Genomic DNA, 27,947 nt, shown 5'->3' with positions numbered 1-27,947 from the left:
TGCAGTACACGGGCCCCCTTGTGTGCCCCTTCCCCATAAATAGGCCACTGAACACAATATAATATATATATATTATATTTGAAAATGTAAACAAACAGATGATTAGTGTGCACTTCCAACAGAAAATATCAGGAGGTGAAAATGCACTTGAACAGTTTTATTTTATTAACACGTTGTAATACCTATCTAAAATATCTAACATACTTATTTGATACCTATTATTATATAGGTAGGTACTCAAATTATTTTTATCTTCTACAATTATTTTTGCCCAGAAACCATTCAATAACGTTGAAATAAATATTACCTGCTCCCGGAATAATGACGTTGAACACTAAACACAACCATGCCAGTGTTACTGGTAGTACTGGTATAGCACCTTTCATAACGGACGAATGATCGACGAAAACTGCATCCAATTTAGGGATATTCTAGTGCAAAAAAATAAATATAATACATTATATATTAGATACCTGTACAGCGTACAGTGATTATAAAAGGTTTAAGGAAAGTAAAAAAAAAAGTGAAGTCTACAACACACGCAAAGTGTACATTTACCTAATAAGAAAAGAAAAGAAAAGAAACTTGGTTAAACGTCTTTATTAAAATGTAGCAAGTGTGTTGTTGGGATTCATTGAACTTCACATAAGTTCTAGAAATTATCCATCAAATTTTTACCAAGTTCAAAATGGTTATGAATTATCACCTAAGTCACATAGATATAATATTAGGTACCTACTTTCATTATGTTTAAAAATAATTTATTTAATTCATATTTTATTTGGAATCTGTTCATTGTTGTGTGCATGTCAACTTTAAATAAACAAGTTAATATTTGTATTTTAATGGATTTGAAAAGTAAAATATAATTATTGAACATTTCATAAGCACCTACCTACTTACACTTCTACATAAATTAAAATATATTGTAATAACACCATTATTCCAAGTGTTGTACCTAGTTTACCGACGCAATCTGGACACGAAAGGAAATCATGCCATTAATATTATAATAATTAGTAAATATAAATCACAACAAAATTCTGGAGGTATTGACCTATAAAAATCAGTTATAAATGATTGAATTTTTTTTTAGCAAATTGCAATTTATACATTATATATATTAATGTATTTAATTGATAACTCATAAGCATACTATACTTATAGGCTTACAGTTTTGAGCTCGGTTCTGCTGAATCTATGATATTAACCAGTCAAGAATTAATTCAATACGAATATTAATTTAATTATATTGTAGTTATATAAGGCAGGTGCAAGTGTTCCTATTGATATGTTGTATTTTAAATTGTGTGTCAATCATATTTTTAATGTCCTATGTAGTAGATTTACGCTGTTGTTGTTTTATATAATATCCAAGAACCAACACTATGATATTTGATATTATGTCAGTTTTAATGATAGGGGTGTTGTCTAACTAATATAAGTTATAGCTAGTGTAGTTAGTAGTAGTGTAACCCGTATAAAGTATGTGGGTGTCAGGTTTATATTATAAACAACGGGTCGACGTCCTTTCGACATTTATTTTAACGCGTGTCCAAAAAGGTTGAGTTTTCTAATAATCACCTAGCCATGATAGTCATGAGGGCTTATTCGATAAATTAATCATATTTTATAGTATATATATGCACACTCATACTTCTATAAGATATTTATATACTCTACAGTATTAAAAATTTGAAAGGCTATAAATCAATGTTGTACCTATGCATAATTTTACAGTAACCTTTATAGCTTTATAATATTAATATTAATAATACAATCGTTTATAGAGTTTGCACATTATTATTATGTTAAACAATATTATTACCATTTGGATATTAAGTGTGTATAATATATACGCGATTATACGATTTTTTTTATGAAAAATAACCATACATATACTATAACAGTATGATCGTACAACGTTGGAATATAATTAGGTATATCATATTGCCATATTGGTACGTGTGTTAAACGGGTATCGTAACATTTAATACATAATTTATCAGTGTGCACGTGAAGTTCTTTGAAAACTTGCTTTTCCCAATACATTAAACATTTTGTGATGAAAAATTTAAGGGGAGTGGTGGAATGTTATCATCGTGTCGACTTGTCCCGAATCACACACCTGTAAGTCTCACTTGTACGAGTCACACACACAATATATGCTTCATTGGAAGGTACGGTTTAAAATTTATTTGCCCTATGCAATTCGATATCTAATTGATCGACGTGAATTTAGAAGTTAATATGCTAAGAATGCTTAATTGTATTATTATACTATTGGCCCCATATAATGAATGGTTATAATGTAACTGTCACAATATATTACCTTTTTTAGATTCTGAGCGAAGCGATGAATGTATTGATTCTACAATGATGTGTGTTTTTTTTTTTATTTTTATTTTTATTTTTTTTTTTTTTTTAATTTTAATTTTTTTTTTAATTTTTTTATTTTTGTGTCTGTCATCACCTTTTAGGACAGTAAAAGTGCTTGGATTTTCTTCAATAGTAACTTTTCTGATAGGAAAGTGAATCTAGTTGGTACTTTGGGGGGTCAAAAGTAAAAATTTCCCAGTAGTTTTCACAAGCGACGTGAAAAACAAAAGAAAAATTAAGGAAAAACGGGAATTTTTACGCAAAATCTGTTTTCGAGAAAATCGATTTTGGTTTTTGGTGTAACTCTAAAACAAATGACCGTAGAGACATGAAATTTTGACTGAATGTTTATATTAGCATTTTCTATGCACCATAAAATTTACAAAATATTTTGACTCTTTTTGAGCTGTTTACGGCCATTGTCAGTTTTCAATTTTTTTAGTTTTTTTTTCTATAAATATCAATAAAATTTTATCTGTTGAGTAAAAAAGCTTGAAAATTTAATAGAAGGCTCCCAGGTTATTGTTTCAAAGGGAGATGAAAAAAATTAAAAATCCTTAGTCACAGTTTTTAATTATAACCATTTAAAGTTCAAATTTTGACAAAATACGGAAAAATCACGAAAAATAGCAAATTATTTTGATGAGAATTCATAAAAATTTTTCTTTTTAAATCTAAGATTTGAAAATGTAATATAAGATTACTCATAAGTTTGTGTACCTTTATCAAAAAAAAAATGTCTAGAAGAAACTTAAATTAAATTTTTATGAGCGTCTGAAATTTATATTTTTCCAACATTTGATATTTACTCGATTTCTCATGTAACAATTTTCTTATTTTATTGTAATTAAAAAACGAATGACTGTAGATACTTGAAAATTTCACTGAATGTTTATATTAGCATTTTCTATACACCATAAAATGTTGAAAATATTTTGACTCTTTTTGAGCTGTTTACGGACATTGTCAGTTTTCAATTTTTTTAGTTTTTTTTCTATAAATATCAATAAATTTTTATTTGTTGGGTAAAAAAGCGTGAAAATTTAATATAATGCTCCTGATATATCGTTCTAATAGCAGTTGAAAAATATTAAAAATACATAGGCACAATTTTTTTTTATAAGCATTTAAAGTTCAAATTTTGACAACATTTATCAAATTTATAATTTATTAATTATTTTGTAGTTAAAAATTTATAAATTTTTAACTTTTATGGCTAAGGATTGAAAATTTAAAACAAGGCTCCACGTAAATAGGTTATATATAAATTACTTTATTCACAATAATATCATCAAATATACTTGGTAAAATCATAGGCTGACTGACCGTTTTCGCTCAGAATCGTTTTTCTTATACAATGATATTATATCATTGAATTCAAATTTAACACCATCCATTACAGTGACCCACTTGTAACCTACCGTACAGCAGAGCGACATCCACTTATCCACCTTTTTTGTAATGTAAATGTATAGTATATTATATAAATATGTAATATACTAATGCAGTGTAGGGCAAAGGGTCGGGGGAGGACTGGATGAGAGGGATGATCCCACCCATGAACTTTTTTACAATATTTATAATAGGTAGCTTATATATATATATATATATATATATATTCTCAGATATAAAAGGGTAAACATAAATTATATTTTATATGATCAAATACCAAATGTATAATAAAAAATCAGCCCCCATCCCCATGACAAAATCATTTGACCACCACTGAACTAATATATATATATAGATTCAAATTTGACTCAATAATTTTATCAAAATCACGTGATTTTACTTACATCAATCATTCATACTATAGTAAATATATAATTATTATTTTTGTTTTTCCCATACGGTCGTATAAATACTATACTATACTAATAACTACTATATGTACTTTAGTAGGTACCTAGCACGTTTATAAGCCTTAATATTAAACTATTTAACATAATATTATATTGTGACTATCGTGAGAATATTTTATTAAATAATACATTGTGTATAATTGCTTACACAGGATTGTTTATTTTTATATTAACGTACTAACAGTTGTCAGTTTTATATGATACATAAAATAAGTTCTTGTTTCGGTTTTATGTAATACTTTTTAATTGTTTCTCAATATATTTTGGCATGCAATCGTGTGTATATTCCAACATCACCTGAGTATAATATAAATTAGTTGTCATACTAATTTACTACTAATATTAACCAGTTGATAGAACAATATCAATGTTACCCAAAATTAAGTATATTAATTAAGTTATTAACTGTATATATAGGTACCTAATAATATAATATAGCCATTTAGGTATTATAATATTATAAACATAGCTGTAACCACACACAAACTATTTAAGGGGATTAATATAGGCAAGGTGATGAAATTTTGAGAAGAATTACAGTTTTAAATCTTATATACTTAAATATTAATTCAAAATATTTTAAAAGTGGCTCCATTTTAGCACGAACAATGTTTGTTGCATATGAGATTACCAAAAAAACGGTTTTACGCGTGACAAACTTACAAGTACCTACATAATTTCCCTAAAGAATATTTGCCAAATGTTCAAAATACATAGAAGGTAACTTAATTTGTGTCATACCGTTTTTATTATTTTTATATCAATATTAATTCATTAGTTAGTAATAACTAATAAGCAAATTAAAAAAACAAAAAAAAAACGCATAGAAATAAATCTTCTCTATGTATTGTAAACATTTGGTAAAGTTACCGTAAATAGGCAAGTACTGTTTCCGTAAGTTTGTAAAGTAAGTTCGTCAAAACCATTTTCATGGATAACAGGTGGTGTGGATGTATTGCGTCTTTATTAAAGTAATTTAAAGTATTTAATACATATCGGCTATCGACATCATAAAAATGATTGAATCAATTATGCATACGAAAAAAACCAAGATTGTACACTGGATGCATCAATTACTTGTACCTAATTGAAAAGTGATAATTTTCAATAGTGGGTATTGGGTTATATATATAGTGGGACTATAGTAGGTATAGGTGTAGGTATTTATATATGTCTTGCTCGATAGATCGTATGTACTCTAAATGTTACTTTTAATTTTTTATACAAGGAAGGCCGATTTACCTGCTGGTTAGTTTATATATGTACACAACTAGATAAAGTAGATAATAATATTTGATGAACTGTAAGTACAATACTTTAAAAGACGTACCTATATAATAATAGTATGACCTAATTTTTCAAGCTATTACATTATCATTTTTGGATTATTTCGATTTCCATATATATTATATAAGATTATGATTTATATCAAATAAGTCATAAACCTATTTTAAAAGTTGTACAAAATAATATAGGCGCAGTTTAACATATTTAAAGTCACAATAATATTATAAAAAGGCACAAATAATATTATGCTCTAAAAATATTCACTTTCCGTTGGGAAGACATTATATTTTTTGTCTAAGTATTAATTAATTATTTTTATTTATATTTATAATCAAAATCTATTTACCTCGCTTAGCTTACAGACAATAATTGTACCATGGGTCTTAAACACATTTGCACGGACTCTTGACACTATACGTCTTTTTTGACGTGACACTGGATTTCTCCCTTTCGGCATATTGAAAAAAGTTGCGAATATTTTCAAACAATTTTGGAAAACGTACTTATCAATAGGTTTTATATGTATAATAAAGAGGTGCGTATCGACTGGCGTATTAATTGGAACTAACAATAATCAGAAACTCTGTGGTGCCGGAGTAACATGAAACTCAGGTGACAAAATACGCTGACAATATATAGAAATATAACATCCGACCACCTGTCCTGTGTATAGAATCACTTTATTTCTATTCCCTATTAATAACTATAATACAATTAACAGTATTTAACTATATCGAATATCTAAACCACTTTTGTTAAATTACCTGTGATATGAGTACATGATATTATAGTCATATAATTACATCAATAAAACAAACTTTTGGCGCCGCTAACGATAATATCCTAGACGCAAACTAATAAAAAAGTTAAATTCTATATTAACACAAACATATTACATAACATATGTAACAATATAACATATATTTTAACTCAAACATATTTTAGATTTAGAGATTAATGTATTGAATTACCAATGATGTGTGTTTTTTTGTGTCTGAAATCACCTTTTAGAGTTTTAAAAAAAGTTTAATTAAAACTTTCAACTTTGAGAATGGTTTTTGGTAGAAAACTAGATCTAGTTGATACCATAGGGGATTCAAAAGTTTCCAGTACTTTTCAAAATAATCGGAAAAAATTTAAATAAATCAAGCGAATTTGCAAATTATATTGTAGTTGAAAAATTCATAACATTTTTAATATTCATATCTAACTATCTAAGGTTTTAAAATGAAAACAAGATTCCATATAAGTTTTTCTTATACAAAAATTATAAAATAAGTTCAGTGCAATTCAACAAATATTTGATATTCTGAAGTTTATATTTTGACGAAATTGGATATCCATGATGTAAAATAACAATAATTTCTCAACAAATGATTTTAGATTTTTTGTTGTAATTTAAAAAGTATTAATCGTGGAAACTTAATAAACATTCCAATTAATGATCCTTAATTTATCGTGGCGTTCTATTTTCGATTAAAATTTAGAAAAATATTCATTCTCTAATTATAGGCATTTGAATAGGCATTAATACTTTTTATATTCTAAGTGTTGATAAACATTTTTAAGCTCAGTAAAAAAACTTGAAAATGTAATACAAGATCCCGCATAAATTGTCCTTTTAGAAATATAGAAATATTTAAAATTAATGGGCACGATTGTTTTTTATCAGTGTTTAAAGTTCAAATTTTGACAAAATTAGATATTTACATGAAGAATAACGATTTAAGTTATTTTGTTGTATGTAATTCAAAAATATTGTCAGAGGGGCCTTGAAAATGAGTACGTACCTATATTGGTATATTGTATATACCCATACACAATAACAAATTCAAAATATTTAGATTCGTTTTAAATTTTTGTCTATTATTTATACCTCAAATCTATTCACACTGTTTTACGGTGAATAGAAGTTGAAGTTTGACTTGACGTAAGTACTAAATAAAATAAGTAAGCTGTTCGTGTTTTAAAATCACATTTGTTCTGGACACGACAGAATAAATGAAGAAAATATCAAATTAGTATTTTATTATTATTATGTCATCATCAACTGCCATACATGCGCTAAAAGTCATAAAAAAATACGCTCCTAACATGAAGCCAAAGGTCTTCTAAATAATAAAAATGTAATAATGGTATATTAAAATTATGATTTAAAAACTTTTGTTATTTGAATCACTTCATGCAATTGGAACGCAATAATATAACTTTTATGCACGTATTGTGCATAGCTCCATGACGGTACTGTACATTATTAGTGTAATTATTTTTAATATTATGAGTAGTACAACTAGTACCTATAGTGATAAACTACAGTGTAAACGTTAAATAAAAACTTTAATAGTAAACTCAAAAATTAATAGTGTCTATTTGAAAAACAAGAGTCCGCGTGACGGATAAAATGAGGGAAAAATAAGGTTAAATTTTGTATCTTTAATTTAAAAAAAATAAAATATGTTTATGGTCGAAGGATTTAGGGCCAGGTTATAAGGAGGAATCCTTCTTGTTGGGGGGGGGGGGGGAGGGGTCCGGTCGAATACATAAGGTTTAAATTCAACCTTTGCATATTAATATAGTTTTAAATTGATTATTATAAAATATACATTTGTTTTTAGAAATATGTTTTAAGAGGATGTCACACCCACACGTGTTGTCTCCGTCTTACAGATATGCAACATAACATATTTGCATTCATCAGTTCCAATTTCGTGTTACTATAGCTTTAATATTAAAGTGAAGTGGTCCATCATTAATCTTAAATGGAAGAACATTATCTGTATTCTCTTGTTGTATTTTCACAATATTTGTAGGTATTTTTAAGCGAGCTATAAGCATCTTAAAATGTTAATATTTTCATACTATCATAACACTCGATTGAAAATTAGTATATCATAAGAGTCTAATGAGAGAACACACATAATGTTCTTTAGCCTTATTGTTGCACATCAATTATTGTAAAACAAGATAAATCCATTTCTATAAGAACATCCTTGTCATGAATCGTATTTATCTTATTGTTGCATCTGTTTTTCAACATCATTTTCCTTTATCGATTTCCTTAAAAAAGCGAAATTCCAAAAAAAGTGGATTTATATGGTTGTTGCAGCAAGCCCTTCATATTAAATTATTATATAATAATATCAATGTTATCAGGAACAGTTCAGTTACAGAAAATTTAACTTTAGACAAATAAGAACATTTTTTATAATCTACAAGGTTACTGCTCCCTTGCGCCCCACGAATATACCGCTGGTTATGAGTTGGGTTAGGCATGCAATATAAACGTTTATCTTTATATATAATTTTAATCTTCACCTGCAAATTTAATATCGGTGACGGGCTTACAACACGTCCAGTTAATCTTGGCAGTTGGCAAGGCAACAGTTGCGATTTTTAAAAATATAGTGTAGTTATACGTTTAACTATGTGTTAATTTTATTAATATTTCAATGTCATTCTATAAATGTGACTTTATTGGAAATTGATGGTGGCCATTGTGGATTAACATAAAATAAAAATTGGATGGTCATTTTTAGGCTGCGTTTTCCCCAATGTTTATTTTATTGTTTACATACGAGTAGGTACCTATATTATATGGATATATTATGTGTACGTCAATTATTTGTATAATACATTATAAGTTACATTATTATTTATTAGTTATTTTAAATATTTTTCAATATGATTATATTAATTATAAGACTCTATTTTTGTGGGGCCAGTGGGCCACTGGACACGTCAGTTGCAAGCTTGCATAAAACCCATGGAACATGGATCTACGGCGAAATTGGACCGCATGACGTATCCTATATACAACGAGTAATGGGAGTTAACCATAGATAATATAAGAATGGATAGGACATAAGAACTTATCACATGAAACTTTAGTGATACTATTTTTGAGCTTATATGGGGCAAATATTGATATGATAATTGATAAATAATAATAAATATTTTAAATATTTTAAATATTTAACAAAGTTTAGAGTAATTTTCCAGGTACAAGTGGCACAACAATCAAAATACAAACTGACAAATATCTAAATATAACTGACTATCATGTTATCATTATTATTTAATAAAATAGTTTTGCACATAACCTTAAAAAGCCCCATATCGTCTTTCTCTCTTTACGTTCTCTCTTCCCCAAAAAAGCACACGGCCCCATATGGAACTGGTATAGGCATGTCCTATCCATTCTTATATTATCTTTGGAGTTAACGCGTTGCCGGCGTTGAATGTTTCAAACAATATTACAATATGCACAACAATACTGTAGTATAATATGACGTGCTTACCGTGCAGCAACCGGTACACTTGAACAGGGACCGCTTCTGCGAGTCGGCTGACTTGCTCTTCGAGGTCGCTGACTTTCCACGGCAACAGCAGCAGATCCGCTTGACAAACTTTGGAACGGCACACCAGCCGCAACACCAACCGCAACAGCAGCAACATCGACGCGACCGCCTTTTCAACTTGCCGCAAAACGTGTCGGCGGCCATGGTCGGCGGAGCGATGCCGAGCGCACCGACCGAATGGTCGGATGACGACGCTGCCATAGCGAGTTTCTTCTTGTTCGTCACCGTCCGCTTGCCGCGGCAACAGCACAACTTATCGCTGCACCGCCGCCACCATTTCAGACGTCGTCGGCCGCCGGATGCAGCCTCTGCAGAGGAGGCCATTACGGAGGCCGATCGTTTCCGGCCACAACACTGGCCGCACGGCCGCGGCCGCCTTTTCCACACCGCCGCCCAGCACTTTGACGCACGGCCACCGGTGGCGGTGGGCGGAGATACTTGGCCAACGGTTGGCCTACGTCCACCACGGTCGCCGTCGCCACCCCCACCGCATAGCTTCCGCGCATATCTTTTGTAGGCCGGATCTTTGGTGGCTGGTTCGGCCGACCGCGGGACTTCGGCTGGCACGATGATCTTTTCGGATGGCCTACAGCGGAAAAACGAGGCAAAGTCATTATATATATTATTATACACAAACGTAAACCGTAACAATCGGTTTATTAAAAAAAAATATATTATATTCACGACCATAAAATATAAATTGTGTTAAATTTAGGTATTACTTTTGTGTTTTTTTTTTTCATACGGAAAAAATCGTCAATTATTTATATATTATGTATACTACTAAAATACCTACTGGCTGCTTCATGCCACACGAGCTATGTTAAATCGTTTTTTTTTTTAATCCATAGCGATTGGTAAACGCCCGTCATATAATGGCCTACCGATCTAATATACTAATATATTATCCATAGCATGATTATATTATATATATATATATATCATAGTATTACGAGCGGCTTTACGGCTATTACCGACCCCCCAACATCACGCAAAGCTTTACTCATTTTCATTTGGAAACGGGTGATATGAACTATAAATATATAGTTATAGTATATGGATAGGTACGAAAAGTAAACGTCAATTTGCTAATGGACCGCAAATAAAATCGGCCACCTCCCTCAAATGTTAAAATACTATGCGTATAGAGATACGATTATAAGAATATAATAGAATTTAGGAGTTCATGATGATTGTGCTTATATATATATGCCAAAGTCAAAGAGTCAATAACAATATAAGAGCTCGTCCGTCTAAGAAAATCCTGTACGTGGAATAAATAGAAAAAAAAACGTCGTCTCGGAGAGGAAAACTCTGCCATTTATTGTAGGTACAGACATTTATAATACATAATATATAGGTAATAAATATTACTTTTATAAATATATAAATATTATTTTACTTTCTTGATTTTTAATCAAGTAAGCATATGGTAATTGAAATAAAAAAAGTCTGAATTTTGAAAACTTCAAGAATTCGTGTTAAATAGGAAAATAATAAAAATGTAACTCAGTAATGATGAGCTAGTAGGTGTGTAATTTAGCTAGCTTTAATAAAAAATATTAATTAAAGAGATTTGATATCACACCCAGCAGTATAATGATTCGAATCTATAAAAACGTCAGCGTAACTTAACCCAACCTAACCTATTTTTAAAAATAATTATTTAATTTTTCATAGTTAAGAAAGAGTTATTTTTTGCTAGATTTTTATCTAGCGAGGTACACTTCCGTTACTGGACAACGAATTTTGTTGTTTGGGGTCTTATTAGATTCACATTGACTAGGAAAAGTGCAGTGAAGATTTTCAGAACTTTATCTCCAACGTTAATTCATTACATGACTGAAAAGCTGAAAAACATCAAAAAACGCCCAATAAAATGTGTTTTATCTTTTTTTTTAAGTTCTGTAGTGAATTAACTATTAAAGGTAAAGTTCTGAAAATCTTCACTGTACTTCTCCTAGCCAATGTGAATCTAACAAGACTCCAAACAACAAAATCCTCTCTTTGGTTTCGGAAATCTATCTCACTAAATGAAAATGAAAATGATTTTTTTGTGAGGCTGTTGACACCGATATTTTTCTGGATTCAAATTGTTACGCTTGGATGTGATATCAGTTAATATATTTCTAAAAATTAAAAATCAAGAAAGTTTATATGCCGATCTCTGACTTGGCAAGCGTTTTTTTTAAAAGTTATAGAATATAAATTATAAATTATAATTTTAATACCTACGTAGATTAAAATTACAAACTTACTGGCAGCGACCTAGTGCCTAAAAAAAAAAAACAACAAGTAATTTTTTTCAGCACCATTGAAACCATTACTTTAAGTTACGACATCTCAGACTTTTATTTTCACAACAATGTGAAAATTGTTTCTTATTTTACAAAATAAATCTATTGAGTTCAGGACTAGCATATATATATATGCATGAATGCATGATACAACGCATTATGTATTTATATATAATGTATATAATATAATGGTTGTATATGGTTTTAAACAGCATTAAGCTTAAAAAGTGTTTTTAATAAAGCGTGACCAGATTTTATCTACTGTAGGTATGCAATGAATTATAGAAAAATAACTGAACTGAAACATATTTCGCAGTCCAAAAATGTATTATAAATTATAATTAAATAAAAATACAAGTTGTGGATACATTTTTTTAATAAAAATGCCAAAGAAAACGTGTTTTAAACAGCAGTTTTTAAGTATTATGTAAATGTTACGTTTTCACGTTGGCTACATAGTACACCGAGCATATTATAATAAGTTTAACCACCTATGCGCATAGGGTCAATATTCTAATTTTTTGAGTTGGTAGGTACCACGGACAACCAGTAATACAATAAATAATAATTATTATATTGATATTGTGGTTTCGTTAATATTTAAAATCAGTAAAAAACGCAGCACGATTTGATGAGCACTGTATTAATTTATACAAAGAGCCTAGTCGTAAAGAATTTATGAAGAGTATTCTAAACTCTTGAATCTATGCAACTGCAGCGTATGAGTAAAACGTAAGTCCCATCAGCTCCAAGTTCCCACCCTACATTTGTGAAATAATGCATGTCTGCAAATTATGTTTCATATTCACCGGTTGTCGTAGGAACATCACTATTGTTAATTTTGACCTTTTTTGTAAGACATAGTTGCGCATCGTTCGAGTTTTGGGTTATACATAATTTGTGCATCGACCGTTTAAAAGGTCGTTAATCACTTGAGTATCAATATTATTCAACAAGAGAATACTGAAAAAAGGTGTATACCAAAAATCGCCGGTTTTTTTCTAAATGTTAAGTGGTATCATCATTTACAACGGGCTCATCAACATCAAAACTAGACTATAAATTAAATAAAACTTTTTACTAATAAAAAAAAAAAATATTTTTGAGATTTTGATGAATTTTGTCAAAATTTGAGCTTTAAATGCTTATTCAACAAAAATTTATTGCTATATATCTTTATTATTTTTAAACTTAAAAATCTTATATTATATTCATGATCTATAATCTATATAATAATATTTATATAATTATGACTACAATATTCAATGCGATTTTTATTTTTAATTGTTTGTATCTATTTAGGTATTACATATGATATATTATGACAATCATTTCCGCAAACAAAAATTATTTTTATACCCATCTATTGTTCAAAATGTTGATGAGCATATTATGATGTACGATATTTTGGCACAGGTAGTTTTAAACAGACAATGCGCAAATTATATTAATACGGCCTTCATATTATATATTTTAACAAATGTCAAATATACACGATAAACACATATACATAATGTATATTATACATTTTGGTTCTTCAATCACGCTCAACCCTATTTTTCCTTTAATTACAAATTTATTCAAATTCAATTTTTTTGGAAATTGTAATTATACCAACATATAAGGAAAGTATTTTCAAATACTTTGATTTATTATACTAATTACCTGTAGTTACATCTACTAACTTCTTTTTACAAATTAAAGTCTCCTTAGTTTCTTGGATTTTTTTGAAAATATTAACGTATATACTACATCAAAATTCAAATGAATTATTTTTGAGCTGCTTGACTTTGTGTATCTAAGGATAAAATATCCGTGGCATTACTGCATTAGGTTTAGAAGACATGTCAGCTGTGATGATTTGAAAATTATAGTAACTTATATTAATCTATATAGGTAATCATTTTATAATTTGTAAAAATTGTCTGAGTAACTGAGTATGATAAATACTAGATTGAGACTAGATTCAATATAATACCTACAAGTATTTTATGTGGTTGTAAAACCATTTTTAAAGACTTTTATCTTATGGGCTAAGTAAATACATTTTAACTCAGAATCTACTCGTTAAAATCTCAATTTAAATACATTGACATTTTCAAAAAAATCTTCTGTTTAACAATTTATTTACTGTAAAAAAGGTTGATAATCTCATTTGAAAAAATAAATTTGTCTAGGACGCAATTTCAATGGTCATAAATCTAAATAGTTTAAAATATGGTCCTTCACCATACTACCTTAAAATTTCTATCAGAAACCTATGCTTTAAATTTGAATAAATTCATATTAAAGTAAAAACGAGGGTGACCACTGAATGCTTGTTTGACGTTTGTAATATGGAAGTTTCATTGTACAATATGTAATATGCATACAGCTATAGATAGGTATTAGGAAGTAAAATCATCGTTATTTTATATACGCCCTCAATAGTTGTAATTTTAAATCTACGTATATACGTGTTCGTACTTTTGATACCACATAATTATACCTAAATAATAATAGTAGGTACCCATTAACACCCATTAACAACTATAACCGACCGCCTACCGCAACTACTATATACGTATACTACCTAATAATTTGTTGACTTATTATGACCGTCTGGTATACATCTGTGAAATATCATCGATTGTCTGTGGATAAAGTCACATTTCATATACAAATTTTGTGTTGTTTTAAGTTTTAATCGATGAATAAATTAGAAATGTACATACACATAATTAAATTTATATTTTACATATATGGCACCTGTGTGTATAAGCTGTACAGCTATACATATCTGCTCGTGTGATGTTATTAAAGTATTGGGTTATGTCGGTTATGAATATAATTTGTTTTCCTCAATTATGCGATTGTAAAAAAAAACTGTTCTTAGGACATTTGCACCTTTATTCCTGATTCAAGGAGGGTTATTAGGTTATATGCTTGTGATGGGCTAGTGCCGATTAAATTCGCTGATATAATATTCACGTCGCGTGCTTGGAATTCAATTGTATCGCGTGAATGCGAAGACGGGTAAATTGCTCGATTCAAACACACAAGTACACAATACATAACTATATAGTATAAACATTATAAATATATATGTATCAAAGTTGTTGATGTCTGTAAAGAAAATTGTTCACATTTCATATCAATTTTCACTTCACGGTTGACGTTGACAAAGTGGTAAACAATAAACATACAATTCTATGATCGAATTTATTTTAGAAGTTGAATACTTTTTAATTTTGCTAAACAATTTACAATATTGAAGCCAAGCGGTTATCGGTTAATACGTCATTTTATCGGGTGAAAAATATAGAAGTTATTAGGGCCAGTCGTATGCCAGTGTTAAATTTTAAAGGCGAGATTCAACAAATGATTTTCGAAGTAATGAATTACACCAAAATTATACCAATATATTGCAACTAATTTGCAACTTTAGGCAACCGGTATAAAAAAATGTGCAACCTTATATTTTTACCTTAATCAACAAACCAAAATTGGAGGGGGGGGGGCAAAATTCACACAGCCCCACCATTTCGTCGGATCAACCTCGAACATTTTTCATAATTTAGCAACTAATTTCAACTTTAGGCAACCTTCGTGAAAATATTTGCAACCCCGTGGTTACGTCGGAATTAAATTCCTAAGTTAGACGTTCGTGAAGTTGGTGCTCTAAAATCATAGTTGAATACCTAAATAAATTTAGATCGCATAAAAAAATATATATTAATAAAAATCTATTTTTAAATAAAGAATCAAATTAGAATAAAAAAATCTACATTGAATAGAAAAATCTAAAAATAATAAAAAAATCAAAGTTGAATAAATAAAATCTTAATCAGATAAAAAAGTAAATTTTAATAAAAGATCTATATTTAATAAAAAATCTAATTATAGAATAAAAATATTTAAATGACGTAACCACAGGGTTGCAAATATTTTTCCGAAGGTTGCCTAAAGTTGAAAATTAGTTGCTAAATTATGAAAAAGGTTCGAGGTTGATCCGACGATGTGGTGGGGCCACTTGAATTTGGCTCCACCAATTTTGGTTTGGCTATTAAGGCAATTTAGGTTGCAATTTTTTTTATACCGGTTGCCTAAAAGTGGCAAATTAGTTGCAAAATATTGGTATAACTTTGGTGGAATTATCATAACATGGTGGGGCCAACTTCACGCACGTTATATATAGTATATGGTATATATAAAATTAAATAAATAGGAGTATAGGACTTATAGGTACTCATATAGTAATAGTGTAATGTATATACATAGGTATATTCGATTTATCATACATATATATTGTATATTTTTTTAAATAAATATAACTTATGTATAGGGCATTAATAATAAAAACAATTTCAGAGTTGAAATATTTTTTCCATTATTATAAGACCTCAAAGAAATATTTATCTAGTTACTAGTTAGCTAGTATACCTTATCTACCTATATATTAATTTATCGCATTAGTTAATTTTTTTAATTAGGAAATTATTTACCATGAAATAGCATATTAACTGTTGTATCCTTATTATTTAGGGCGTAATACATAACATCCCTGTATAAGTAATACTTGTTTAGTTTTTTAAATGATGCTGTCCTTTTTATAGTAGACTACCTACGGGGAAAATAAGTAAATAATAAATAGTTATACAAATATATATAAGTACTATATTATGTACAACAACTTTCTAAGTATTTTAAAATGTACCTATGGGTATATCACTACAATCAGTCAAAATTTGAAATACCGGGATTCGCCTTAGACATAACAGAAAAATAATTAATATTTTCAAGCCAGAAGTTAAGGTAAATGTCAAAAGGCATAAGCATAAAAGGAAGCTATGAATGCTAAATAACCTAAGCCGAACTACCGATTACTGAAGCACCAATTAAAATAATGCCAATATAGTATTGTCATACACTTTTACAGTTATACAATATTATACAATAGACATGATAATAAATTGAAGAAAAATATGTATACTTTAAACTGGATAACATAAACATATAATAATATCCGATGTCAAGCTCGACATTTTCTCAAATGGGTTTAAATTTAGTTGTAGAAAATAATTGATAGAATGTAATGATGCAGGTACCTACATAAAAAAAATAGTTTTTTTTTCTCAAAATTTGCTCATCTTCGTATAAATAAGAAACCAGAAAGTAGATATACATATAACACTAATATACCTACCTAACTATAATAAGAAATACATTAAGTATTATAAGACAAGTATCAATGATATTAATGAAATATTTTAAAAATTGCGAACAAAAATTACTTGACCCAGACATATTATGTATACCTAATTATATCTACATTCTACCTACATAAATATTATAGTATAAATGTATTCTAAAATTATCCAAAAATAAAAATAGTTACCTTTATAAATAATTTTTTCAAAATTTCAACCATTATGGGTATAAACTATAAGATTTTTAATTTTATACAAACATGGTTTTGAATAAATATTTAAAAAAAATTAAAACGTTTCGTGGTGTTTTTGTATACATCTTTTTTTTAAGTGACCCGAGTTACGATTTGGATATTGGCTGCAGCTATAGGCCCTGATTTACGTGTGTGTACTGTGTACAAAAGCCCCTTTGGACCCTTTTACTACTCTATATATATATATATACATAAAAAAATAAATACTAGTCAATGCCATGGCATGAATATTGTATAGTATCTAGTGAGTGTTCATTTTTTGCACTTAAACAAAAAAAATACTCGCGTGCTCTCTTCTTTATTTCAAGAAATACTGGACTTTTTGTCATGACAGGCAATCAATCATGGTGTTACAAAACAATTATCGTTTGAATGCGTTTGAAATTGTTGAATTTGAAAGAAAAACCAAGAACAAAATGCGCATTACAATTAACTGAAACCATCGTTGTGATTTATGGACTAACTATTTGTTAGTCGGCTATATTGAATAAATTCTATTTTTTCTTTTTTAATAATTGCTAATGTTTTTATAGTTGAATAGGGCCCCAAAGTAAATAGACCACAGGACCTTTTTAAAACAGTCTCTGGCTGCAGCTGCAATATAATATATAGTAGCTAGCTATATAATATATTGTTATATACTTGTAGGTGTAAATACCTTAAGTTATATATAATTTATTGTCATAATATGTAGTGTCATAGGTTACTCATGACTCATAACTCATATAATTTTAATCATAGTCGACCGTTCCGAGGCGTGACACACGCGTTAAGTCGCACCTGACATTCGGGAAGCCGATGGAATAGACGTCGAATCTCGGGGCGTCCGGACTGGGTCGTCCGCTGCCCATCATCGCGTACCGCACGAGACGGACGTATTTCCGCTGCGCATCCACAACTGTGTAGGTATTATATAATATATACCTGTATATATATTGTGTAAAACACACACGCACACACGCGAAACGGAGAACGATCGTTTAGCCTTCACATGCACGCCCACGCAAAAGCGAATATATGCTACTTGACCCGAAAAAAAAGTTCACCGCCCGACCAAGCGCGTGTATAATGGCCGGTATTGTTTTATTACTGCCGTTGGTTTTTTCGAGGTGGTCAACTCCGGCGATTATTTATGATTTTTTTTTTTTGCTCAAGAACATGGGTGGGGGGTCGCGGCGGTTGCTGCTGCCGGTGGCGCTGGAAGTGCAGATATTGATAAATTATCAAGGGAAGGGTGAAAGAATATATATAATAATATATACCAGCTATATAATTGTATATACGGGGCTGGGGTGCGGTGTGCACAGGAAGAAAGACTTTCGGGGTGTATATAGTACTTAAAGTCGGTAGTGACGTGCAGGGGTTGAGAACAAACACACACACACACACACTTGGGGCCTGGGGGGGGGGGGGGCACTTGTGCCTTGCGGTCACGCCAGCACGGAAAGAAACTGCATCGCATGTTCGCGCGGCCTTAAGCACGAGATACCCGCCAGCCGCCGCCTAAGTATATACACATACCGTTTCCTTCGGCTGTGGCGGAGTGACCCAATTACTTATGTTGTGTATGTGTACCTATATAATATTCACTCGGTGGTGGCGTGACTCGGTACAATGTAAGACCGTCGCGCGGACACGGCCACACCATTATATCGAACGTGCGAGTGAACCGTTTTTTCTTTCTTTTTCGACACCCCGAGTCCTACCCGTCAGCCGCCCCCACCGCCGCCACTACCAAAACAAGTATAGAGACATTATAACTATATGTATATTCCAGTACAATATTATAGTACTATAGCTGAATGACCCGGCTTCGCTCGGGGAAAAATAAAAAAATAGTAAAAAACCTGATATTATTATGTTAAAATGCCTCGCCTCGACGTTGAAATACACGTGCACCCTCCCCTGGTCTGGTCAAACACTGAAAAAGAAGGCACCACGGGGACACTCGGAGCGATATTCAAAGCAACTTCGTTAAAAATAACTCGTAAAACAGTTCAATAGTGTCGTCACAAACGTGGTACATAAAAAACGCCAATTATCTTATGTTATAATGTACACAAATGTACCCAAAAGGATTATAACCGCAGTATGCTCAATGCTGTACCTAAGTATATATACGCAACAGTCATGGCTTATCAATTATCATTCGGTATTGTTTTACACATACACATACGCACACACATCTATATTTTATATATAGTGATATATTGTCATCATATAACATATATAAACATTAGACTCCGCTTATTGGATTCATGCAATCACGAGGTTGACTCATATTCGCCTTTTAGACTCAACCAGACTGGTCCGGATTTACACATATTATTATATGCGTAGAAACACATCCAAAAAAAAAAAAATCATCTAGTCATATATTATATATATATATATAGACTGGTCAACAGGGTCAATGTGCATTTTTAAGGCCATACTTTCAAATTTTATCGGGCATAGTTTGACTACCTATTAATAAACAATTTTGTTGACTTATCACATAGAAAAGTATAAAAATTGTTTAAAATATTTTTTCACATAATTTGAAAGTCTTACAAAACAACATTATGGAAAAAAAAGATAGGATATTTTTACTATTTTTTTTATCGTAATCGATTGTTGTCTTTTATTATCTTTATGAATGACATAACATACATAAGAAATATACATAAATAAATAAATTACATAATAATTAATATTTAAATGTATACACATAGGCAAATTAAAATTTTTTACTACAATGTAATATATAATATATAATATCTTTTTATTCTTGGACATTTGCGAGCAAAAATGATTGCAATAAGGACTTATCTGGTTAATATTCTAGTCACAAATGCTCTGGTCCCAAAGTGAGTCCAATAAGCGGCGTCTACTATGATAGCAGCAGTATTTAACGTTCTAAAAAGAGGTCCCCGACAAAACATATCATGTGCTCTATTTTTTGTGTTTTCAGTCTGGAGTTACAACCCCGGGCTACAGCTTAGCCGAAAATTTCTACGGAAATTTCTACGAAGATGTTTCAAAAAATAATAATTTGCTGCTGAAATTCGTTAGTCAAAATCTATGACACTGAAATAACTACAGTACAGCCAGGAGCTAAGAAAACACAAATGCGTACGAGTTGGGAAAAACTTCAATTACAATGAAATTCAAGTAGATTGGTACCTATCGATAGAGAAAATCGTATTCGTCGAAAAGTGAATAAACAGTAACATGAATATTATGCGAATACCACTAATTGACAACTGGTTTTGCAAACGAACGATACAACGATGCAAATGACTAAATCAGAGAGTAAGACAGCCAGACGGACGGACACGAGACACGGCGATCATAATAGATAATAATAATATTACATAATTAGGCATATAAAAGTACCGCGAATACGATGAGTGCGATCCGAAGTCAAAAAGTTTGGCTGTACGTGTATATAGATTTATTGTTTACCTCGCCCATGCGACAGTCTTGTGACCGTTGCTGCTGCTGGCCGTGGACGAAATTTTGTTGCCATCAGCGTCCACGGACAAGCGGACGGGCGTTCGTCCGCTCTGGTTTTCGATTTCCGGTTCCACAATGATCTCTTGTAACTCGTATGACAGTGGTGGCGTGGTCGTCATAGTGACGGCAACGGACTGTCGCGTGTTGGCCGCTTCCGTCGGCGGTGGACCACCGTCCACGACGACGACGGTGGCCGCTGGCCGTGACGGAGTGGCAGTGGCTGGTGGATCGCGAGATCTCATCGCGCTCAGGGGTGGTTTCAAAGTCGTGGGCGACGGGTCTATGACGGACAAAGTGGCCAGCGTGTTTGCGGCAATGGCCGCCGGAGGAGGCACAGCCGTGACAATCGGCCCACCATCGACGACGGGTGAAGCGACAGCGTTGGTTGCGTGCGTGGTCGCTATGGCCGTGGCCGAGGTAGACGCAGTTATCGGAATGACGGGCTGTACCGTCGTCGTGGTGGACGCCGCTAATGTCGGTGCCGTGGTCGACGGCAAAGAATCAAACGCTGTCGACGCCGATGTCGTAGACGTGGTCGTGGTCGTTATCGTGGCCGTCACTGTGGCAGTCGCGGCCACCGTATTTACGCCATTGTCGGGTGATGGGCGAGCGACGTCTTTCGGTGGAGCGTCCGCCTTAGACGATGCCACGGCCGCGGCCGTCGACTGTTTCTTGGGTAAACGGGGCGACAATCTAACCGGCGGACGGATGACAGTAGGTTTTGCTGCGACAGTTGGTTTGGAGCCTGCCGCTGTGTTGGTCGACGGTTGCGACCGTCTCGGCGTTTTGGGCGATCTAAGCGGCAACGGTGACTTGGGCGGCACTGGTTTGCGTGGCGTCGGAGGCAACTTCTTACGCGGCGACGATTTGACAGCTGCCGCGCTGCTGGCCGTCGGAACGGTCGGTGGCTTTCCCGTCGCCACCGGCGTTTTCCGGCCCCCCGTAGCACCACTTGCAGCCGACGGTTGTTTAGTGGACGTACCAGACGTCCGCTTGCCGGTCGCCGACAGGTCTTTGGTGGACGCCGATAGCCGTTTGTTGTCGGCCGTGATGGCTGTTGGACGACGACTATCGTCCACAATCCGCGGTTCGGACGACTGACGCCTCAGCCGTCCGGACGTCGACGGGCTGGACGCGCGCGACCGTCCGTTTTCGGGTGTTTTGAAACCATAACCACGGAACGGGCTAACGCGACCGCTGACACCTGTGCCGTTAACCGGTTGCGCCTGTGGGGCGGCAGCGGCGGTAGACGACGTGGTCGCCGTAGCCGCGGAAGACGCAACTGGCGGTTCGGGCAGCACGACGAACGCACCGCGGTCTTTGCGGCGTGCTCTCAACTTGTACGCTTCGGCGGTGGCCATCGGAAGAACGGGTGGAGGCGTCGGTGGCCGGCCAGTCGGGCACCGTGGAGACGTGGTGTGTGGCTCCGTGGGCCGGCGGCGGTGGCGTCCACGGCGACTGCGGCCACCGTAGTCGTCGTCGTCGTCGTCGCCGTCGGACGAAATCACGACGAATGCTTCGCCGCCGTCGCCCAGGGCCGTCAGACATCCGGTGGCGTTCATCTCACAACGACCGCGGTTGCGGTAGTAGTCACAACGTTCGTCATCCCAGGAATCCGTTCCGCTATTGTAATGGGTTTACGGTGGGCTCACAATTATTTATAATAATATTTTAGGACGTGTTCACAAGACTTGCGCGCTCACAAACGCACACACGTAATATCGCACACACAAACCTATGTTGTCCACGGGGGTGTACTCACGCACACTGAACTTTTGTTGGTGCTGACCAACGGCGGCGACGGCGGCGGAAAGTCGTAAACCTGACGCCGCCGCCCGTGTGGGCGGAGGGAACGATATCGTAACGAAACGCACAAACATTGAGTCCTGTCGCGCCGCCGTCAGGTTTCTCCCGCGCACAATTCGCCGCCGTCACCGCACGAGTTGTACAAGGACTATGCTGCTGCAGCAGTTGTATTATACATAATATTATAAAACAAAGGTACGTATATATATAAATATAATATTAATTATGCTTTTAACGGATTTTGGTCAAGCCTAAAAATATGCTATGGTCGAAATTGCTAAAAAAATCTGAGGAGCCTACCAATGTCAAATCCTTGTACAGGGCTGGCGCTATCAAAAAATAATGATGGGGAGGGGGATTAAAAATATGCTGACTCAAAATTTAATATAGCGAGTAAGTGGGTGTCGCTCTACTAGTCTACTATAAAGTATATTCCTCTCTGTTATATCAACGCTATTCTCCATCAAAAAAAATTATTTATTGTATAAAATGTTTGTATAGATTGTAATTATTCTTTTAATAAAAAAAAAAAAAAAAGTATTTAAAGTAGGAAAGTAGGTAGGTTACAAGTTAGTAACTGTAACGGGTGATGTTAAATTTGAATTCAATTATGATGATATATTATTATCATTGTACCTATACGAATAACGATTGTGAGTGACGTCACGTCATGTCAGCCAAGAATATTTTATATTATATTTACAAATTATATTATTATTAATACGGTCGCCAGTAAGTGAAATGTTGAACTAATATTATTTGTATATAGGGTTCTAAAATATCATGAAGTTTATTTTGTTGACATATTTCATGAAACTTAAAAGATATATTTTATTTTGATGAAAAATAAAATATAAAATTTTAGTTTAAAACTATAGTAAGATGCACAGATCAAATCAGTTTCATACAAAAAAACATAAAATTTAAAAAAATTATTTTTCAATTCAAGAAGGATGAACGTTTCAAGATTGAAATATTTCAAAGTGAAAATGTCATGTGAAATATCTTTATGAGTGTCAAGCATCCATGAACCTACGAATAATATTTTTAAATTATAACACAAATGTAAAATCGTTCTTCTTTGTTTAAATATCTAATTTCGTCCAAACATAAACTTCAAATAACTATTAAAAAAACTGTTTTTATATAAGTTTTATATTTGTTGGTTACTGTATGAACTATCAACTGTACGTTAATATACGTGGAACCTTATTTTATATTTTTAATCCTTACCTATAAAACCCAAAACTAGATGGGTAAGTGGATGTCACTCTACTGTACAGTAAGTTACAAGTGGGTCACTGTAATGGATGGTGTTAAATTTGAATTTAATGATAAAATATCATTGTATAAGAAAAACGATTCTGAGCGAAAACAGTCAGTCAGCCTTTGATATTACTAAGTATATTTGATGATATTATTGTGAATAAAGTAATTTATATATAACCAATCTACGTGGAGCCTTGTTTTAAATTTTCAATCCTTAGCTATAAAAGTTGAACATTTTATAAATTTTTAACTACAAAATAATTATTAAATTTTAATTTTGATAAATTTTGTCAAAATTTGAACTTTAAATGCTTATAAGAAAAAATTGTGCCTATGTATTTTTAATATTTTTCAACTGCTATATTGTAACAATATATCAGCAGCCTTGCATTACATTTTCACGCTTTTTTACCCAACAAATAAAGTTTTATTGATATTTATAGAAAAAAAAACTAAAAAAATTGAAAACTGACAATGTCCGTAAACAGCTCAAAAAGAGTCAAAATATTTTCAAAATTGTATGGTGTATAGAAAATGAAAATATAAAAATTCAGCAAAATGTTCATGTATTTACAGTTATTCGTTTTTGAATAACAATAAAATAACAAAACCGTTACATGAGAAATCGAGTGAATATCAAGTGTTGTAAAAATATGAATTTCAAACGCTCATAAAAATTTAATTTGACTTTCTTGTAGACATTTTTTTTTTGTTAAAGGTAGACCAACTTATAGATAATCTTGTATTACATTTTCAAATCTTAGATTTAAAAAGAAAATTTTTTATGAATTCTCAACTCAAAATAATTTGCTAATTTTCGTGATTTTTCCGAATTTTGTTAAGATTTGAACTTTAAATGCTTATAAATAAAAACTATGGCTAAGGATTTTAAATTTTTTTCATCTGCCTTTGAAACAATAACCTAGGAGCCTTCTATTAAATTTTCAAGCTTTTTTAACCAACAAATATAATTTTATTGATATTTATAGAAAAAAAACTAAAAAAATTGAAAACTGACAATAACCCAAAATAGTTTAAAATAAGTCAAAATATTTGGAAAATGTTATGGTGTATAGAAAATCCTAATATAAACATTCAGTCAACATTTCATGTACCTACGATCATTTGTTTTAGAGTTACACCAAAAACCAAAATCGATTTTATCAAAAACAGATTTTGCGTAAAAATTCCCGTTTTTCCTTAATTTTTCTTTTGTTTTACGTCACTTTTGAAAACTCCTGGGAAATTTTTACTTTTGACCCCCCCAAAGTACCAACTAGATTCACTTTCCTATCAGAAAAGTTACTGTTGAAGAAAATCCAAGCACTTTTACTTTCCTAAAAGGTGATGACAGACACAAAAAAAAAATATAAAAAATACACATAATTGTGAAATCAGTACATTCATCGCTTCGCTCAGAATCTAAAAGGTGGGTAAGTGGATGTCACTCTGCTGTACAGTAAATTACAAGTGGGTCACTGTAAAATGGATGGTATTAAATTTGAATTTGGTAAACGATTCTGAGCGGTGATGGTTTGTCGGTATGGACTGTGGATATTTTATATTATATTTATATTATTATTATTTAATATTAATACGGTGAATTAATATTATTAAAGTATAAGAAAATAACTAAAATCGTTATTCTTGATTATGTAATATGTAATTTCCTCCAAATTCGAACATAAAAAAACTATAACTGTTTATCACCATAGAAACGAATAAAAAATAATAATATTATTATAATATTAATTCAACTTACAGGCTATTATAAATAATAAGAATATAAAATATCCAGACTGACATACCGTCTCCGCTCAGAATCGTTTTTCTTATACGATGATACCTACCTATTATATCATTGAATTCAATTTTAATACAATCCATAATACATTGACCCACTTGTAACCTACTGTACGTCTGTACATCAGAGGGACATCCACTTACCCGCTTTTGTTAATTTCCACTAACAATAACTTACAAGGAACTTTGTATTCCGTTTTCAAGTTTTTGACCAAGCGAAAATTGCATATGCCTGCTATAAATAGCTCAACGTGAGACACAATATTTTGAAAATTTTATGTTGTATAGAAAATGCCTACATAAACATAAAATGCAAAATGCTCAACCACGGGAGCATGGAGCAGCATGGTCAGCATGACCGAACTTGACCAAAGCATTATTGTGTAATAAAATTCTCTGTACGCCGAATGCTGATTTATATTCCTTGTTAATGGCATATACAGGGAGCTTAAGGGGTTATAACCCCCCGAAAATTGTTAAATTATAAAAACGTTATCATAAGTAAATTATTTTCATTCTGGATACGCCACTGTTCCTTGTTATGTTTTACTTCGTTTACACAACTATAATACCTACATAATACTATTGATTATAATTGTAATATTTATAATCAATGATAATAGCCTAGACAACATTTTGTAATGATAATATTATAATAGTATTATGATAACGTTATACCTACTAATATTATTCGTTACTATAATGTTATAATAATATTATTAAACAAAAAAATGCTGTCTGTGAGATTTAGTAATATTACGATAATCACATAGGTACCATACCCATATATCTACTGCAATTAATGATAATGTAATATAACAATTTAAAAAAAAATGTGGAAATTATTATGTTTGCTGAATTGGGAATAAAACCCTTAAATTGCCGACTTGGAAATCTAGTTACTGTGTTTGGGGGAGGGGGGTTCCCCCATGCACCCCTCTATCAACGGCCCTGTTCTTGTACTTACGTTTATTATAGATATGTAATGCACAGTTCTTAAATTATTCTTATTTATATAAGATATAAATCGTTTGGGAAACCAAATCCATAGTGGGACGTAAATACGCAATTAGTATAGGTACACCTGATTATTTGAAAATTTCAATAATGCTGATAAATTTTGTCAAATTCGAACTCCAATTTTTATATAAAAAAACAATCGTGCCTATATCTGTTATATTTTTAAAGATGGCACATCATTTCAATTTTTAATCACACACACAAAAAAACATGCCACGAGAATTCATGGACAACCCAAGTTTGTCAAAATGAGAGAGAAATGGATTAATAAAATACAGCATCCCAGGATATTAAAAAAGATCGCCCAAACACATTACATTTTTTAAAAATTCGCCCAAACGCAAACCGCCCCTAAATAGGTATGAAAACAAAAGGTAAGATCACTAAGGACTAATAGATACCTCATACCTACATTTTCTATATTGTATTATTTTAGGTACCTAACAACACAATTACATATTATAATTTTTTTTCTGACCTTGCTCTGTTAGTTTGAGGAGTACCTAACCTATTGGACATTCGTTATTACTGACAGTAGGTAGGTACTAGGTATTTTACTATTAAATACTTCTAAACTCTAGTCTCTAGCTAACTGTCATTTAACGTAACTTACGTACCTAAGAAGGCATCAAAAAAATACAATATATACCTATATTAATAGGTATTATAAACATTAAGAAATCTTAGATTCTGAACGGAGCGGTTTTCTTATCTGTATTCAAAATCATAACCTTTTGAAAATGAGTTTTGATAAATTTTGTCAAAATTCAAACTCCAATTTTTATAAAAAAAAAAATCTCGCCTATATCTGTAATATTAGATTCTGAGCGAAGCGATGAATGTATTGATTTTACAATGATGTGTGGGTTTTTTTTTTATTTTGTTATTTTTGTGTCTGTCATCACCTTTTAGGACAGTAAAATTG

At 32.0% G+C, this 27,947-nt stretch overlaps 1 protein-coding gene across 1 annotated transcript; it reads right to left on the bottom strand.

Moving 5' to 3' along the window:
* Positions 1 to 167: 167 nt before the first annotated feature.
* Positions 168 to 22,921, bottom strand: LOC132934928 (mucin-2-like). Its single transcript, XM_061001348.1, has 3 exons — positions 21,074 to 22,921; positions 9,827 to 10,472; positions 168 to 431 (listed from the first exon to the last, which is right to left on the bottom strand). Exons 1-3 carry the CDS (start codon positions 22,684 to 22,686, stop codon positions 249 to 251), a joined length of 2,442 nt encoding a protein of 813 aa, XP_060857331.1. The 5' UTR covers positions 22,687 to 22,921; the 3' UTR covers positions 168 to 248.
* Between the last annotated feature and the right edge of the window lie 5,026 nt (positions 22,922 to 27,947).

The sequence above is a fragment of the Metopolophium dirhodum genome, chromosome 1 (genome assembly GCF_019925205.1).
Source record: "Metopolophium dirhodum isolate CAU chromosome 1, ASM1992520v1, whole genome shotgun sequence".
Taxonomy (NCBI): domain Eukaryota; kingdom Metazoa; phylum Arthropoda; class Insecta; order Hemiptera; family Aphididae; genus Metopolophium; species Metopolophium dirhodum.
The sequence above is the reverse complement of the archived record's forward strand: the minus strand, read 5'-3'. Positions and strand labels throughout refer to the sequence as shown.